Genomic DNA, 15,188 nt, shown 5'->3' on the forward strand with positions numbered 1-15,188 from the left:
TCTCCTTCATATCTTTCTTTGACCTGATAGTATTTCCACTGATGTCACAGCAAAAACAAGATAGCGATGGCCACAATGCTCAGTTTGAGGCTCCATGTCCTTCTCCAGTCTATACATGTCGCCCTTTCTGCCCAGGCTCTTTGTGGATTAATTTACATAAAATAAAGATGCACACATTAACTATATAAAATGGAGTTCATTGTTGTGACTTTCAAGGTTATGCGAGTGATGTAAGTATGAGCACTTAAAATGATTAGGTTGTAACCTCTAAATGGGGTTCGTGGCAGTTGTCGAAAGAGCCCTCATCTCATTGACTTTTTGTCATTACTGTGTATCAAATTTGTTCAACACCTTTTTCATTTCTGGAAAATTTGTCACTCTGTTGTCTGCAGTTTGACTTTTAGGACATTCATTGTAAAGAAAGTACAACCTTTATTTATTAATAAATTTCTGTTCATTGTTATTGCTGATCAACATTTCTTATCTTTGTGATAATAGCATTGTTGAAGAGTCTACCTCTGCACTCCTGTGGCTTTTTTACAACAAAATGCACAGCTTTGCCTCTGATCTTGTTTTTCCCGCAAGTGGGATCGAGCTATTTATAAACAAACATTTCAGAGAAATGCAGGTTAGCTAAACATACTTTCATAGGATTGCCTTGTGCAGAAATTAATAACCTTGACATTTACTTTTAATTTATAAATACACAGCAAAATCTCCAGTGTTAATTTAACACTGGAGATTTTGCTGTGTACCTCTTTTATGATTTTATGCTATAGCTTATGTATCAATTCGTCCCCATTTGTCCTAATGCAGTATTTTTTTTTCATCTGCTATATTATTTGCAGTATTTAGTTTCTATCATTTTTATGAGTAACAACATAGTGATCTAGTCTCACATGCTATGGCCTTCTGTTACAGACAGACTTACAGACCCGTGTGAGCACTCGAGATGTTGTCAACAGCTTCAAGAAACAGACTGACCCTAGCTCCGACTATAGCACTAGTCCTAATCCCAATCCTGGTACTACCCCCAGTTCCAGACAGCAAAATGAGAGTCCAGAAAAAAGAACAGAAGCTGAGGAAAATCCTGACTGCGGCAAGGTAAGTAATAACTACCATTTAATACTTATTGATATATAAATATTCAGTGTTTATGAAGTCTTCTAAACTACTCAGTTAGTTGTACACATGATCAAAGTGGAGATGCATTGACTTGTTTAATACGTTAAATATTGTACAGTATGCATGTGCTTAACTGTGCTAAGCACTGTGCTAAACAAACCAATATACAGCATTAAAGACTTGAACTGCTACGGCAGTCCATTGAGTAATTTTGCTTACTTGAGTTTTTGATGACAAAAAATTAAGCAGAGCTTAAATGGATGTTGAAATGTTGCAGTAAGATGAGCTATGACACTTACAAAAATGTAATATTGGACTAGATAACAAGGCCAGGGCTTTAAAACGAGAAGTATAAGAAAAGCCATGTTTTCTTTAAAACAAAGCTTCTGTCTTTCACACATAATTTTTGAGGTTTGTCATTTTTATTCATTATTTATTTAATTAGGGAATAATAAAAACTAATTAAATTATACTAAACGTGTTTTCCATCCATTTTATTTAAAGAAAATCTAAATATGAGATTAAATGATATTCTTAATAATGGGGCTTTGCCAATTGTTATACCAACAATTATTTATTTACTTTTTACGTATGTAAAAAAATTTCAAATGGTCATTGATTACTGAATACATTTTCTTCTCTACTGCAGTTAACCGGCTGTGAAAATTTAATTCAGACATACCAGACAAGCCTTAACACTGTTAAATTTTACCCCTGCACACTGTGAGTCAATTGAAAAGACTTCAAACAAACTCTAATTGACGCTATATCCACAGGCTGTATCTACAGGCAGGCTGGTGAACTGCATGCACCTTTGGACTAAAAAATGCCCTCCAGCTGTGTAGGTCTGGCAAGAACAGTTAGATTGACATTTCAGACTTTTTATACCACCGAGCTCAGTTGACCTTATTCAAACAGCAGTCATTTTGAACAGCTGGGGTCAGAAGGTACTGAGGAAATGTCTTTGAATGTCAAACTAGTGTTCAACTTATATGTTAAAACTTCATATACAGGCATTAAATTTTCACCAGTCTGAGCAGCAACAGACATAGAAACCTCCCTGCTTAACACATAACTTAATATGTTTTTAATTCTGGTAATAGGCTGAATATTTAAAATTGATGTGTCATTTTTATTAAAAGGAACTCAACATTTGACCCTCAAGGTGTAAATTTACTCTCCTGAAACTCATCTAGGCTGTTATAAACACATATTTTCATTGTTTGAAAAATCCTGAATTTATAATCCTCATTTTGACCTATGAAAGACACCATTACTTTGTGCGTGCAGTGCACTTAGGGTAAATTAATGGCACTCCAGAGCGATCATTACAAGGTCGCCATTATAAATTATGAAAAAGAAATGTCACATTGTGCTGCTTTTGATTGTGATTACCAGTCCAAAGGAAAGAAGAGGGTTGATTTTAGTCTCCACAGCTTTCTTGTCAATAGGAAGAGGAGAAAGAAGCAGGAAAGTCCTGGTGGAGTAAGGCTTGTTGTATTTGATGCATTAGTTTAGTTAAAGCCATAAAGATGTGATAACCAAAACCAAGTGTGCCTAAAATGCACTTTGATAAGGAGTCTAAATGCTGTCAGAGAGCAAGTAAAGGTCAGTTCATTTGTGTAGTTCTATGAAAGCTAATTTCCATTACTGAAAAGAAAACAAAAAACAAAAAACAAAACTCAGAATTGAAAAAAAATAACAACATGAAAATGTTGACTTATGGATTTTTTTTTCAGTGGTGGAAACAAGTTTTGATACATCCAACACACAGGGTGCTTTACACAGGCATAGAAAGGAGTACGGCGACACGTTTAACTATCCTTGCTGAAGTACCACGACCACAATTTATGGACACCTGCAGTTGTTCCGGTGTTGTGTTCAATAACAGAAGAAGAAGGAAACAAAAACAAAACACCAGCCCACTGTAATCTCCAACTAGCTACACAGTTTTGCCTCATTAATCTCTTTTATGTGACACCCCTCTGGTGATAAATACATGAACACGATAGCCTTTCATGCTGTACTGTTTAGGCCCAAATCGGCTTGATGTTTGATGGCCTGCAGTGACGTGAAAAATTAAACCTAACGTAATGAGCCTGCTTTGAAAAGGAGTAGAAAGTGCAAATATTTGTTTAAAAATGGGTATAGTACAGATACCTTAAAATTCTACTTAACTACAGTAGTGAAGTATTTGTACTTGTTACTTCCCACCTCTGTTTTCCACTAAGCAGCAAACTGTTCATTATGGTGGTCGCTTTGTCTGAAAGTGAACCAACAGTCAGCAGGAACCTGACAACCAACAGTGTCACCAGCTCAGCAAAAAAGTGCATGTTGTTCTTCAGCTAAGAGTGATGCAGCTACTTAGCTGGATACAGACATAGTGGATGAAGGTAGACAGTGGCCAAGCGAAGTGTGTGAGTCAATATTATGGATTGTGTTTGTGTGTGAAAACAACACTGACTTGGATTAAAAAGTCAGACAGCTGCCTCGTCCCTTCTATCATAGTTGTCATTTTAATGCACATCTCTGATAATGGCAGTTAAGCTTTCCTGCTCAGTTAGGTTGTGCTTGGGCATAAATAGAGGTTCTTGGAGACATTACATGTTTGTCTTCCTAGAGGATCCAGAGACTGTGACCAAGACTGGTACAAATATTTGACATCATTACCCAGAATGCAGTATGATTTAAAAACAGCAACAACTGCAACAAAATAAAAACGACGGCTGCCTTTGTGTGCAAAATTTATTAAACATTTTATCCCCGCCAAAAGACAGCTACTGTTTATTTTTTTTAATATCACATCTAAGGGGCTGGTTGTAGGCTGCAATTGTATTAACTACTCATTAAATGATCCACTAAATTGTAAGCTAATGTCCAAATCCCCCCCCCCCCCCCCCGCCCCATTTCAGATGTAAATATAAGTATCTCTTAATAGAAAAAATAAGAGCACTCATTAAACAATTTTTATGCTTATAGTTCAGTGCAGCCATTTCGCATAAGAGCATAAGAATAGAAAGAATGGCAATAAAAAATAATAACACACATCAAGGAAACAGTTAATACCCACTTAAACAAGGACACAAACACGGTGTCAGGCTTGCTTTCAGCACCACAAAGCTATTCAGAAAAGATGGAAGTGAATGAAAATCTCCAACAGATTAAACAAAAGTAACCACACATTTTTTCCAAGCAAAACCATGGCAACACCTTCAGTAATGATTTTTTTCTTTGTTTTAACTATGTTTATTACATTTTTTCCCCGAAACATTAGGCCATTTACAAAAATAAAGTAGAAATAAAATATTCCAACATCAGTGACGATTAAAAAAAGATAAGTTAAGCAAGACTCAATAAAACATAATAAAACAAAAACAGTCCCTTAAGCCCAGTCCCACTCCCACTCACTACCAGACAAGAACTATACTGGAATCAATAATTTCTGAGGCAGGAGAAAAACTAAAAACAGTCAAATATACGTACTGTATGCGAATGAATAAATAAATGTTACATCACCAACACAGAAAAGAGTACAGTTATTCAGCTATAAAAAGTTAGATAGATTTAACTCATGAATTTGACAATACTTACACAGAAATTTACATTTGTAGAAAACAAACATATAAACCCAACAAAGACAGCAATCTATTATGAATGTAGTGCCTGAAATCAGACCAGCATTTGTCAAAAAGATGTCTTTTTCTTTGGAGATTAAATGAAGCGACATGGAGATGAAGGTGGGATCTGAACTTTTTCATAAGAGAGAAATACGAATATTGCCAGCAGTCATGGCTGGTTTGATATACTGTGCCTGGTTTCTTTTGACAGGGGGGGACATCAGATATGTCCTCTAAAAGGGCTAATCTAGGTGAAGAGGGTATCTCACATCTGACAGTCCTGTATATCCTCTCTTATTGAGCACCAGTAATCTTTTAGTTTATTGCGTGTCTAAAACATGTGGATAAAGCCATCTGTTTCTTTTTTACACCTAGAGCAAAGATCAGAAGTTGATTCAGGAATGATAAGTTGAACATGTTGCATCTTACCAGCACAAAAGCTGCTGTGTCAGGGAAATCAGAGCTACACAGGAAATAAGATTTCATGGCAGAGAACAAAAACAAAAGCAAAAAAATATCTACCAACTCATCTATGGGAGTTTAAGCAGATTTGTTTTGTTTGGTTTCCAACTGCCGAACGCTTACTGACTTTTGTTAGTCACTGTGATATGTGTGTACAACAATCATTGTTCTTTTACCTCAAATGAACTTTACTATGAGGAACAGTTTATATTTTCAGCCTTATTTCAGTTGACTTTATATTTAGAGGTCTAATATAAAGATAGATAAAGAGTTCCTGTTGCCACTAAAATGATGCATCAACAAGGGTATTGCCAAGGTTACAGCCACGCTCGTACATATGCATATTTTAGGTTTTGCTTGTCTTTGCCTTTAGAATATGAATACAGGTCAGTTCCTGCAGCACACAAAAACTCATTAACTCACCCCCTTCATTAAATTGCAGTCATCAAAAAAACCTGAAAGGTTTAGCACCATCATTCTGATTATATTTGCTATGTTAGGATATCAGAAAAACAGTTTTTTGTGAGTAGTATTTGATTTGTGCTAACACTAACACTAACCTTTATCAGTAGGAGTCTTATCATGCACAAGGGTGCTTCTTACCCTTACATCACACTGTTTGCCATCAATCCCTGTAAGTACACTGATGAAACAACTCTTCTATTGCAGATGTTAGTTAGGAGTCATGGAGAGGAGAAAAAGGTGGGAATTACTGAAGATGATAACAAAGGATTTCTACCCTCACTCCTTAAAGGAGAGTACAATGAGGAGGAGTCTGCAAGATCTTTCCAGGAGGCGCTCAAATTATGGAGGGGGAAGAATGATGGAGTCTGGATACCTGCCAGACCAGGTACACTAAATTGAACTGATTAAATTTACCCAGTGTTTTGACACTAATGATAATGAGAACATAATATTTATCTTTTATTGTTTGTTTGTTTTTCAATTTCAAAGCAGTTTTTGTTTGTAATTCACAGTCTTGGAATGGCTGCCACTGACTAGCACTCTCACCTTTCAGCAAGGTCGTCTCTGGTTCCTTTCTGTGTGGAGTTAGTATATGCTCCCTGTACCTGTGGATTTACTTTGGGTGTATCAGCTTCCACCCAAGGTCCGAATGCTTGTTAGACTAATGTTAGGTCAACTGGTGACTGTAAATTCAAAAAGTGGTATTTTGACTTGGACAGACTGCAGTGACTCTCAAACAGACTGTTAAGGGTTTGCAAATAATTGCCATCTAATTCATACAGTCTGTATTCACATTGCAGTCAACTGGATTCAGTCTTGGAAACAAAGTGAATGGACTTCTTTAACTTTGGACTTCCAGGCACCTTGTTTCCAAGCTCTTTGTACCACCATGCCCTGAATGACTGAGAACCTACACAGACAAATTGGGAAAGATGTTGGTTGTAAAATATTGTACACATCACCTGCATATCAAAAATTATGCTTACCTTTTATGTGAATGTGACATCTTGGGTATAACTGGGAAACACTAGGAGCTTTAACTAATGGGTGCAGCGTTCCACTGCTCCTATGTTTTGATTGCTTCCTATTTGCTTTTGTACTAGTTTTGTTTTCTAAAACTGCATCTCATTAGCGTTAGATTCACAACAGGTTGTTCATCCAGCATCAGCGTCAACTGTAAAATACCACTTTTGATAGAAGGGGACTTGAATTTCTAGAAATAAATGACATTTTACAGCTCCTTAAAGATATTTGAAGTGGATTTGAATGAGTATTTTTATTCTCAGTTATTATTTTTGGGACCCAAGATTTTTCTTTAGCCCTGGCTTGAACCTCTCTCCACAGATGAAAAAACAATCCTTTACGTTATTAAAACTCTGTTGTACCAGAGGATAGGTGATCTGCTGGAGGGCATTTGAGTTGGTTTGCACTGGACCATACCCTGTATCTATTCTATTTCTTCTTCTCTAGTACCACCTCCTCACTTTCCACTCTTGTCAATCTATTGCTGGGCTCGAATACTGTGCTGAAAGTTAGTTGAGGATTGAAAAGTAGCAAACTTCATTTCTGCATTAATTTAAAAGCCAGAGTGCTCTTTAAAAGTGCTTAAATGCTAAAGAAAATTATGGGGTTTTTTTTATCATGAAAAGTGGTTGTTTGAAGATTAATGCCATGTTCATCCTATCTGCCTTCACTGCTGAGCTTGTGTGTGTGTGTGTGTGTGTGTGTGTGTGTGTGTGTGTGTGTGTGTGTGTGTGTGTGTGTGTGTGTGTGTATGAACATGGAAGCATATGATGTTTGGTGCTTGATGGAAAAAAGTTGAGACCAGCTCAGTTTTGATTTGTCATCTGTCACACCCATGGCACACCATCTGTCGGTATCAAACTTCCAGCCTCCATTCCGTCGCAGTGACTTGTAGCTAGTTGCTCCTGCAACACACACTTCCTGCAGTGGAGTGGAATAGAATGTATGTGGAGCACTGTATAGCTTCACTACCAAGCTGCAGTGTCTAACTACGGCTATCAGATTAATGTATACACTTACATTTGTATTCAGCTTTTACCAACAAATATATTTTTTTCTCAGCTCTTTCTCTTTGCATTTTCACCTACTTCTCAGTTTTCCTGCTTTCCCTCTCCCTGTATCTGCTCTGATCTGGTCTTACAGAAAGTGCTTACCACTGCAGTAGGAGGGTAATCCATGGCTGTTGCATATTGAGATAATGAGAGGAGTGTTAGGGGTGCCCTACTCCACACCACAGCACTAATCGCCTCAGCTTTGTGTATGCGTATGTGTACACGCGCAAGTGTTCCAGGCAATTTTGTGTCTTTTCGCAGATATTGTGTATCTGCATCTGCAATAATGTTTGTGCGCTCAGGTTTATGCGGGTGTGTATTATTAGCACTATTATTCCAGGTTCTGTATATGTGTCTAGGTGTTTGTGCTTTTTATTAGACCTCCTATTTTCTCTGCTTTACTGCGTGAACAGACTCTGCTCCTCTCTCCTTTCGCTCTGCTCTGCAAATTGCTACTAGCCCCTCCAGCCCTAATTATTTCTGTCAGGCCAATGGCACCCAGGCCCAATTTAAAGCTTCCACTGAGGACTGCCAAAGTGTCTGGAGTACAATCATAACATGTCTCCTTCTTATTTCTATCTTTTATTTTCTCTCATGCGCTCACTATGTTCCTTTAGTATTTCATACATCTTTTTTCTTATTCCCACAGGGCTCTCTCCTGTCTGTTTGTGTTTTGGCACTTTTGGCATGGTGACAAGGTGTTTTCTCACTTTTTGAGGGGAGTGTGTTTAGAAGCTGCCGGATTATGTTTTCCTGCTACCTATTCTACCTTTCTGAATCTTTTTTCCTTTGGGGCATTTTTTTCCACCTCTTACATCTTAACTTTATTTTTGTTTGATGTCCCTCTCCCCATTTCCCTCCAGTATCAGTGTCAGCTATGGCGACCCAGACTGCCCTCCCTCCAGACAGAGAAGCTGAAGGACAAAGAAGAGGAGGGGGGGGAGAGAGGGTTCCTGTCAAGGTGAAGTTCACAAAAAACAGCCTTACCTACATGGACAGATTGCTGCTCAAGAAGCACCGGAGGTACAGATAGAAATGTGCATGCATCACACATATAGTTAATATTCAAAACCATGTTGAGGCTTCTGTCATGAGCTTCAGGCAGTAGGTTCAGTGAAAAGTTATGCTTCTCCCCTGTTCGTTATTCCTTGCAAATGTTTTATTGTTAAGAATGATTAAGAGCTTTAAAAGCAGTATCAGCTCAAAGTTTTGGTTTTGATTTATTTATGTTATCGTATATTTGGCAACAACTTTTAATGCTATAACCAACTGCTGTGACTTTTCCTTAAATAATGGCTAAATAAATTATAAATTTATTTAGAGTATAAATTTTATAACTAAGCTACTTGGTACATGTGCTGCCTATGATACCTATGGTACCGACGTATCATTGTCACCAGATAGATGTCTCACATGTATCTGATGACATCTCTGTTACGCAGATACAACCACACGATCGAGTTTTTACGTCAACTTGTCCTTGTAGCATCATATACACCCTTAGTTTCTTGCTGCCTCCAGTAAGGGGTCAGAGGTATACCACGCTGTGCACAAACACACACATACATAGATTTGTTATGATACTTTTTGTTACCACGGAACTTGTTTCTCTTGCTTCTCTGTGGTCTTCATAACCAGCCGATATCAGTCACCAGTGTATAAAGCAGTTTCTTACTACTTATTGTGCAGTACACCGCCTGCAGGCTTGGCTTCAGCAGGTCCCATTATTACAGCCTTTATTTAACCAGCTTCTTTTTGGGCTGAGTAGTCCACTGGAGAGCAGGTCAGGGATGAGGCAAGAAGAGTGCAGTTTCGGGCCCTCCGACTGCCTGAGCAGGAACGCTCTAAGTCCCCAGCTGTAGCAGCCTTTAACTGTGGAATAGACCAGAGAGCCAATCTAGAGTGCAATAAGCCTGCAGCGGTGATGGTGGCAGAGCTTAATGGAGAGACAAAGAGACTGGCTGGTAGAAAGAAAGTCGAGGTTGAATTTTAACAAGCTTTCAATAATAATGGGAAAAAGACGGAAGGAAGGAGTTTAGTGGTGGAAAGAGCTTTAAAGAATTCACTAGAAGTGCTCAGCTATATTAGAGTCATAACTCTACCATCTTGGTAGATTTGTGCATGGCCTGCAGGTTACAGAAAGCAAGCTTGTGACCGGGGGGGTGCGTCAGTTTGATTTCCTGAGCTGGCTAGGCGGTGTGGTCAGGGTAAGTGAATGCTCGTTCTTCCATCAGCTGCCAGAGTCAAAGTATCTGTGATCAAAGCACTGAACCCTGAAATAAAAGTCTGCACAGACTTATATAGAACTGACATCTGAACTGACCCTCACCTGCATTTACTGGCTGGTTTAACTGTGCTAGATGATTGCAAAATTTAAGACCTGAGCCTGGCTTGATGTAAGATTTATTGCAATCCCAAAAAGTAGCTTTAAAGCACTTTTACATTGTCAAAGTACAAAAGAAAAAGAAATATTTCATACACCATATTATCTTTATGCACCATCAGGCAGTTTGGTCCAGGCTTTCTTATTTTGTATAATTTAAAATAGGGTGATAATGACAAAACCATTAGATTATTAGTTCATACATAAAAAAAGAGAAAATCATTTTTAGAGATCATCTGCAGGAACACTTTATCAGGGCTGGTCACTGCTGATCACTTGGTTGAAGGCTTTCTCCTCTATCTTTATTTTTATTTTTTTACTGCTCTCTAGCGAAAGCTTAAATGTGCAAACAGCCTAAGGCTAGTAAGTGAGGCTACATCATGTGAAGTACTGTACTGTTTGCAAGAAGAAGAGCGCTAGCTTGGTCCATGGAGGACTAAGGAGAGGCAAACAGTGTTCAGGATTAAATAAAGTAATCTACAAAGTCTGCCGCACATTTCCTGCAGTGGGAAGTTGGGGTATTAGTGTGTGTTTTTTCCTTTTTTAAAAAAAATCAGAATGCAGCAGGCTGATTTCACAAAACATAAGGGAATAGTGTGTTGGACATATGTAGGTATGCATCTGTCAATCATTCAGCAACAGAATGAGGTGATAAAGGGAAAGAGGAAAACATGACACTTAATAAGTTACTTAAATTGTTACTTAAATTACTTTTTCTGGCTGGGGTCTATCCTTATTCACTGTTCTAAATATGATTTCTGTGTTTTCAGAACACCAGTTGAAATATACCCATCATCTCAGGCCGTCTCTGCAGATCAAAAATGTCTGCCTGCTACAACCGCTGAGGAGACTCCAAGCAGTATTAATGGTAATAAACATGCTAATATGTAACTGCATAAAGAAGTACATCTGTAAGCCTATGAACATCTTTTGACAAACAAATGAGGGACACAATCATACTATGTTCAGAATTGTGTATTTTCTGCTGTACACATCACTTTTCTGAAATACATCCCAGAACCAGGCTCTCTACCAAACAAATAAACAGCTCAGGACTGAGTAGTTTGACAGATAACACAAGTGCAAATCACATAACACACTCCAAACACACACTTATACAGAAACACACAATGGCAAAATCTTTCCCTCTCAATGGGTCAGACGTATCAGTACCTGCCCATCCAACTGTGGCACTGTGACGGGTAATCACTGGCTGTGATTGTGTGGGCAGAGGGCTGTTAGAGGTGGCTCAAGCCTGACAGGGTAAGGAATGGGGTGAGGGGGAAGTCAGCCTGTAGTGTGGAGCACACGATCTGGAGCTCATCAGTCAGTACTAGTGTCCTGACTTTTTGCCCCCAGCTGAGGCTGAAAGGAGACATATACCAAGATTAACTCTCCCCTTCCAAACCTCTGGACTCGGAGGCTGTCAACTGCCTCTCATCATATCAATCAAGATTCACTCTAAACCTGACCTGGTTAGGATCTGCTAGTCCTTGCTTTCCCCCCTTTCCGAATAGCTGTCTATCTCAAATCTTTCTTCAGTCAAAATTTCCTGTGTTTACAGCAGTAATGATTGATAAGAAAAAGTGACTCAAATTCTCTTTAAATGTGTTTAATAACAAGAGTGCATTTCAGAAATAAATATGTCAGCATCTCTCTGCTGTGCCCACATAGTGATTCTTACAACAACGTACATTCTTACTATCAAAATAACCCAGAACAATTTATTTTGAAGGAGAACCTGATTGCACACCTTATTTGTTGCTAGACAGGAACTGCCCTTACTTTATAATGCTTAGAAAGCTATTAGAGGACCAGGTCAGGTCTTGGTGTTTATGACCCTGAGAGTTTAGTTGTTTATTTTAAAGGGGATTACACCACTGTATCCAAGTGGTTTTAACTGTGGCTACAAATTGTCTATTTGACAATGCCCTGCCCTTGAATAAACTTCCCAAACAGAAGGTTTCTTAACCTCCTTTATCCCAGAGCTCACTTTTTTGTGCTTTTTTAATCAAAAATGAAGCCAAATAGTTGATAATTTTCATATAAAAGAATAGCATTGACTGCATATCCCTTTATTGAATGTATGAAATCATAATAAACCAATACAAACTCAGTTATGCCTCAACAAAACTGCACATTAAAGCCAAAGACCTTCTAGAAACATGTCTGGCAGCCTTTTAGCCATCTTGATATGATTCTAGGACTTTTGAAACAGCGTATATACATTTTACTTTAGATAAGCTTTAACCCGTTCACGCATAGTGGTCACTACAGTGGACAGCTATTCAAAGGCTGTTCTTGTATTTGTGTCAGTGTTGATAGTAAACATGCACAAAAACCACTACATCTGACACTGATGTATCACTCCATACCCTGCCGCCCACTCAAAATGTATGTTGTCCACCTAAGTGGACATGTAAAAAACTCTTTGAAAAGTCCATGTTTAAAAAATGAAGTTCAAAAATCTTTTTTGTTCATGCCTAAAGATGAATAAAAAGTCCTAATTGAGGTTGCCATAATTCACGCATGAAAGGGTTAATTTCAGTGGTCGTTTCGACCACAAGTATTTTGTAGCCTTTGCCCAAAATGACGTTTTAAAAAGCTTTTTCTTCCTGAATGTCTTTGCCCTCAGATTTCAATTGAATGCCATGTAAATGTTAGTCAACTGGAGTTATTGATGTGAAAATACATGCACTTATTTTACAGGACTGTTCTTATGTAAACTTTATTTTGTTTTGATGCGCTGTTGTAGGAAATGATACAGAGCTTTCAAGATCTACACTTACATATTGATAGACTTAGATTTGCACATTTATTTACAGCTCTTACCTGCTTGTAATAGAGAGTCAAACAACTCATTATTCCTTCATCATTTCCATACTCTCAAATCAGTGAAGTGCTAATTATATTCTAACTCCTTTTATAATATAAAACAGTTATTAAAATAATAAAACAGTTATTCATACTACAGCTTTCATTTCTCTACTCACAATTTAATAATTAATACTTTGTTTCGGTTATATGCAGATGTGAGGAAGACAGCAGTGTTTTTTCTCCTTTTCTTTTTGGGAAATGTCGAGCTGTTTAGCAGCTGATAAACTATTCCTTCCACCTGCTTCAAACTTTTCTAATGCATGCAAATTACAACAGGTTGCAGAATCTCTCCTCCTCTCCTGTCTTTGAATATAAAAGGGAGGGCATTGTGTGTGTCCATGAATAATAAAAGCTGTTTTCTGGCGGCATGTTGGGAGCGCCCCCTTCTTTTAAATTCTCATTTTCGTGAGCTGTCAAACCCATGTGGTGATGTGATAGAAGAATTGTTAGTGAGGGAGAGAAGAAGAATTCAGAACAGCATCATTAGCAAGAGTGAAAGAATGGCAAATTAACTGATAGAAAAGGAAATTTCATGTATATTCATGTGCCAATTGTGTTGGTCATGATAGGATAACAGTATAACATGGTATACTGTTTTGTATGTTGCATAAATAGCCATATAAACGGTAATAGCTTGTAAATATTTGCTTGACATTAAAACCTGTCCCAGAGATAGTAGACTATTACAAATGTCTGGTGTAATTTTTTGAATGGGAAAGTAGTTTCCTTAGCAGTGAGAGCATTACTCAGCTCCTGCTGTGTCAGCAACATAGGAAGACCTAAGTGTTCACCTGTATCACTGGGGCCTCCTTTACATGTAGGAAGAGATTAGAAATGAAATGCTGGTATCATGTTATCATGGCACGTTCATCAACACGTTGCTGATGATACTTCTTCATGCCTATGGCTATATGTTTATGGTTGTAGCCATTCTGCCAAAATCAGACAGTCAGATACTTTCTGCTCTTTGCAGTTGACAGAAAGAACACTTTGTATCCATCATTAGTCATTCTCTAGCTCACTTGCATGACTGCCAAAGCCAAACTTTAGGAGACAAGCTAACTGCCAAAAACTGAGAGTTAACCTGGGAGTTGAGTTTTGGCCTGGTCTGTAACCGATGCTTAAGACAATCTGTACATTTAATAGTAAATTCTCTGTCAGTGCAAATGATGAATAATAAATGGCTTGCACTTTAAGTGACTAGAAATCTACTAGTACAGAAAAAAATCACCTTTTATATTTATGTTCATCTAGAAGTAGCTTTATAAGTAAAAAGTACAAGCTGTAACAAAGCAGAAAGAAAAGCAACTGATTCTTCAGGTCACACCATCAACAACATATCAGAAAGCACGGCTCTGTCTCTTTTTGTTTTCTTTTGATTGTGTGTGTGTGCGTAGCTGAGGAGGAGGATTTTCGCCACTACTGTGCATCACTGTTTGCTGTCCCTGTCAGCATGGGTGGACCTGAGCCACAGGTTACTACACCTGAGTCATGCCTCCGCATTGAAGTCCTGGATGAGGTGAGAATAACTGGAGTATTTTATTTTAAAGGATTACACCTCAGTGACCACATGTCTACACATGACAAACAAGGAAAAATAAAGACAAAAACTTAACACCTGTGCACATGACTTTACAACACTAACATATTTGTTCTTTCTCTTTTTTTCCTGTCTAAATCATGTGTCACAACACTGATCTCATTTGTTGTCCACAGACAAGCAGAGACAGGAGGGGACTCAGTGCTGCTGAAAAGAAGGCAGACAACAGCCCAGAGTAAGGCTCAAAGAAAAAAAAGAAAATGTAACATTCTACAGGAACCATCATCACTAAATAATAGTTGTTTAAGCTTACTAATTATTTTGTAAATGTTATTGGTCGGTTAGTTATCAACTTGTTGTAAATGTTTATTAAATACATTGTAGTACAGAAGCATTGTTTGGATGGCTAAAAATGAAAATGTTGTGGAAGCTGATAGAAGTCATCAAAGATTGTGACAGTAAAGGTCGTTACACATCTACTGTAGCGCGTTTTGCGAAAAAACAACACGAAATTCTGAATTTTCTGGAGCCGAGCTTACCTTGTAACGTGTATCAGAGTTTTTACAGCAAATTCGTCCTCAGAAAACACACGGAAAGAAAATGAAACCAACATCAAGCGATGATGAGCTGGTCCTGATGTTTCT

The 15,188-nt window shown here is 38.0% G+C and overlaps 2 protein-coding genes across 9 annotated transcripts in view; both read left to right on the forward strand.

Annotated features, from left to right (window-relative positions):
* Positions 1 to 13,315, forward strand: part of zbbx (zinc finger, B-box domain containing) — a 45,201-nt gene extending 31,886 nt beyond the window's left edge. For both annotated transcript variants that reach the window (XM_080888179.1, XM_080888180.1), the window contains 4 exons: positions 922 to 1,104; positions 5,874 to 6,054; positions 8,608 to 8,767; positions 10,898 to 13,315. In XM_080888179.1, coding sequence (XP_080744305.1) covers positions 922 to 1,104; positions 5,874 to 6,054; positions 8,608 to 8,767; positions 10,898 to 11,018 — 645 coding nt within the window. In that variant the 3' untranslated portion in view covers positions 11,019 to 13,315. The remainder of the gene's footprint in view (positions 1 to 921; positions 1,105 to 5,873; positions 6,055 to 8,607; positions 8,768 to 10,897) is intronic.
* Positions 13,316 to 13,334: 19 nt separating this feature from the next.
* LOC308400466 (uncharacterized protein) overlaps positions 13,335 to 15,188 on the forward strand; it is a 31,532-nt gene continuing 29,678 nt past the window's right edge. For 3 of the 7 annotated variants that reach the window (XM_080888172.1, XM_080888173.1, XM_080888177.1), the window contains exons 1-2: positions 13,784 to 14,523; positions 14,721 to 14,779. In XM_080888172.1, the coding sequence (XP_080744298.1) occupies positions 14,458 to 14,523; positions 14,721 to 14,779 (125 nt within the window). In that variant the 5' untranslated portion in view covers positions 13,784 to 14,457. Of the gene's footprint in view, positions 14,524 to 14,720; positions 14,780 to 15,188 lie in introns of all 7 variants that reach the window. The other 4 variants (XM_080888174.1, XM_080888176.1, XM_080888178.1 and 1 more) reach the window with 3 other exon arrangements.

This window comes from Rhamphochromis sp. 'chilingali', assembly GCF_963969265.1.
Source record: "Rhamphochromis sp. 'chilingali' genome assembly, chromosome: 8".
NCBI lineage: Eukaryota > Metazoa > Chordata > Actinopteri > Cichliformes > Cichlidae > Rhamphochromis > Rhamphochromis sp. 'chilingali'.